This window comes from Austrofundulus limnaeus, unplaced genomic scaffold (assembly GCF_001266775.1).
Source record: "Austrofundulus limnaeus strain Quisiro unplaced genomic scaffold, Austrofundulus_limnaeus-1.0 Scaffold1452, whole genome shotgun sequence".
Classification (NCBI taxonomy): Eukaryota; Metazoa; Chordata; class Actinopteri; order Cyprinodontiformes; family Rivulidae; genus Austrofundulus; species Austrofundulus limnaeus.
The window spans coordinates 45,903-47,041 of record NW_013953854.1 but is presented as its reverse complement, the minus strand read 5'-3'; the positions used below and the strand labels follow the sequence as shown (position 1 = coordinate 47,041).

General features: G+C 36.6%; 1 protein-coding gene across 1 annotated transcript in view; it reads left to right on the top strand.

Moving 5' to 3' along the window:
• Window positions 1-1,139, top strand: part of plekhd1 (pleckstrin homology domain containing, family D (with coiled-coil domains) member 1) — a gene marked incomplete in the record, with an annotated part of 58,412 nt that overhangs the window by 20,708 nt on the left and 36,565 nt on the right. Inside the window, 2 exon segments of the mRNA XM_014032446.1 lie at window positions 329-422; window positions 548-637. Coding sequence (XP_013887900.1) covers window positions 329-422; window positions 548-637 — 184 coding nt within the window.

Here is a 1,139-nt window from a genome sequence, read left to right as displayed (position 1 = left end):
TATTATTTTTGGTTGAAAATATTAATTTTGATTGAATTTATTTTTTGTTTGGTTGAAAAAATTTTTTTTGATTGAAATTATTTTTTTTGATTGAAGATGCTTTTTGTTTGATTGAATCATAAAAACACAAATTTACCTCCATAGTTTTTGAGGGAAATATTGATCACATTGATAAAATATAGGTCACAGAATCCTGCGTTGCAAATATACAAATGGCGTTGTACAGTACTCAAGTATATGTACTCCATTACTGTCCACCTCTGTATATTTAGTTAGTTCAGAAGCTGGTTCACTCACTGCTGCTTTCTTTGTCTTCATCGGTCCAAAGATTCTTCATCATCAAAGACAGCTTCCTGCTGTACTACGCAGAGAGCGAGAGGAAAAACTTTGAGACCAACAGATTCTTCAACATCCACCCCAAGGTGAGCAAACACCTGTCAACTCTTCCAATAAAGTCTTCAAAAAGATTAGCTATTGTTTATTTGAATATATGCTTTGAAGCAGGGAGTCAAACTCGATCCAAACAACAACTTAGTTTTTCTCTCAGGGAGTCATTCCTCTCGGAGGATGTGTGGTGTCGGCCAACGAGGAGATGGGGATGCCTTTTGCCATAGTGGTCAACCTGGAAGATTTCACTGTAAGATCACGATCATGTCACACAACAAAACATCATTATACTGTATAAAGTGCTGTTCTGCTTTCATTTATGTTCATCCTAAAACTTTATTTTTAGAATGATCTCTGTAAGCTTTCAGTGAAAATGTTTGAAGCTTGTGGTAACACATTAAAAATGACTTGAGGCTGTAATCACTGCCAAAGGTGCATCAACAAATTATTAAAAAACTGTGAATGCTTTTGTACATGTGATCTATTAGTTTTTAGTTTTTAATAAATTTACAAACATTTCATAGAAACCTTTTGCATGTTGTGCTGCTTCCATATTTTCCTAATGGTGCGTTCACACCAAACGTGATTTCAGCCTCAGGTTTACATACAAAGACTATGGTGGACGCGCTTCAAGCAGAGTCAGGAAGTTCTGCGGCGCCTCAAGTGTGATTAGAGCAGCGTGATTTGAACGATTTGAACGATCTGAGCGTTCAACGCGCTGAGGCGCAAATCGCTGAAGTTAGAAAATCTGA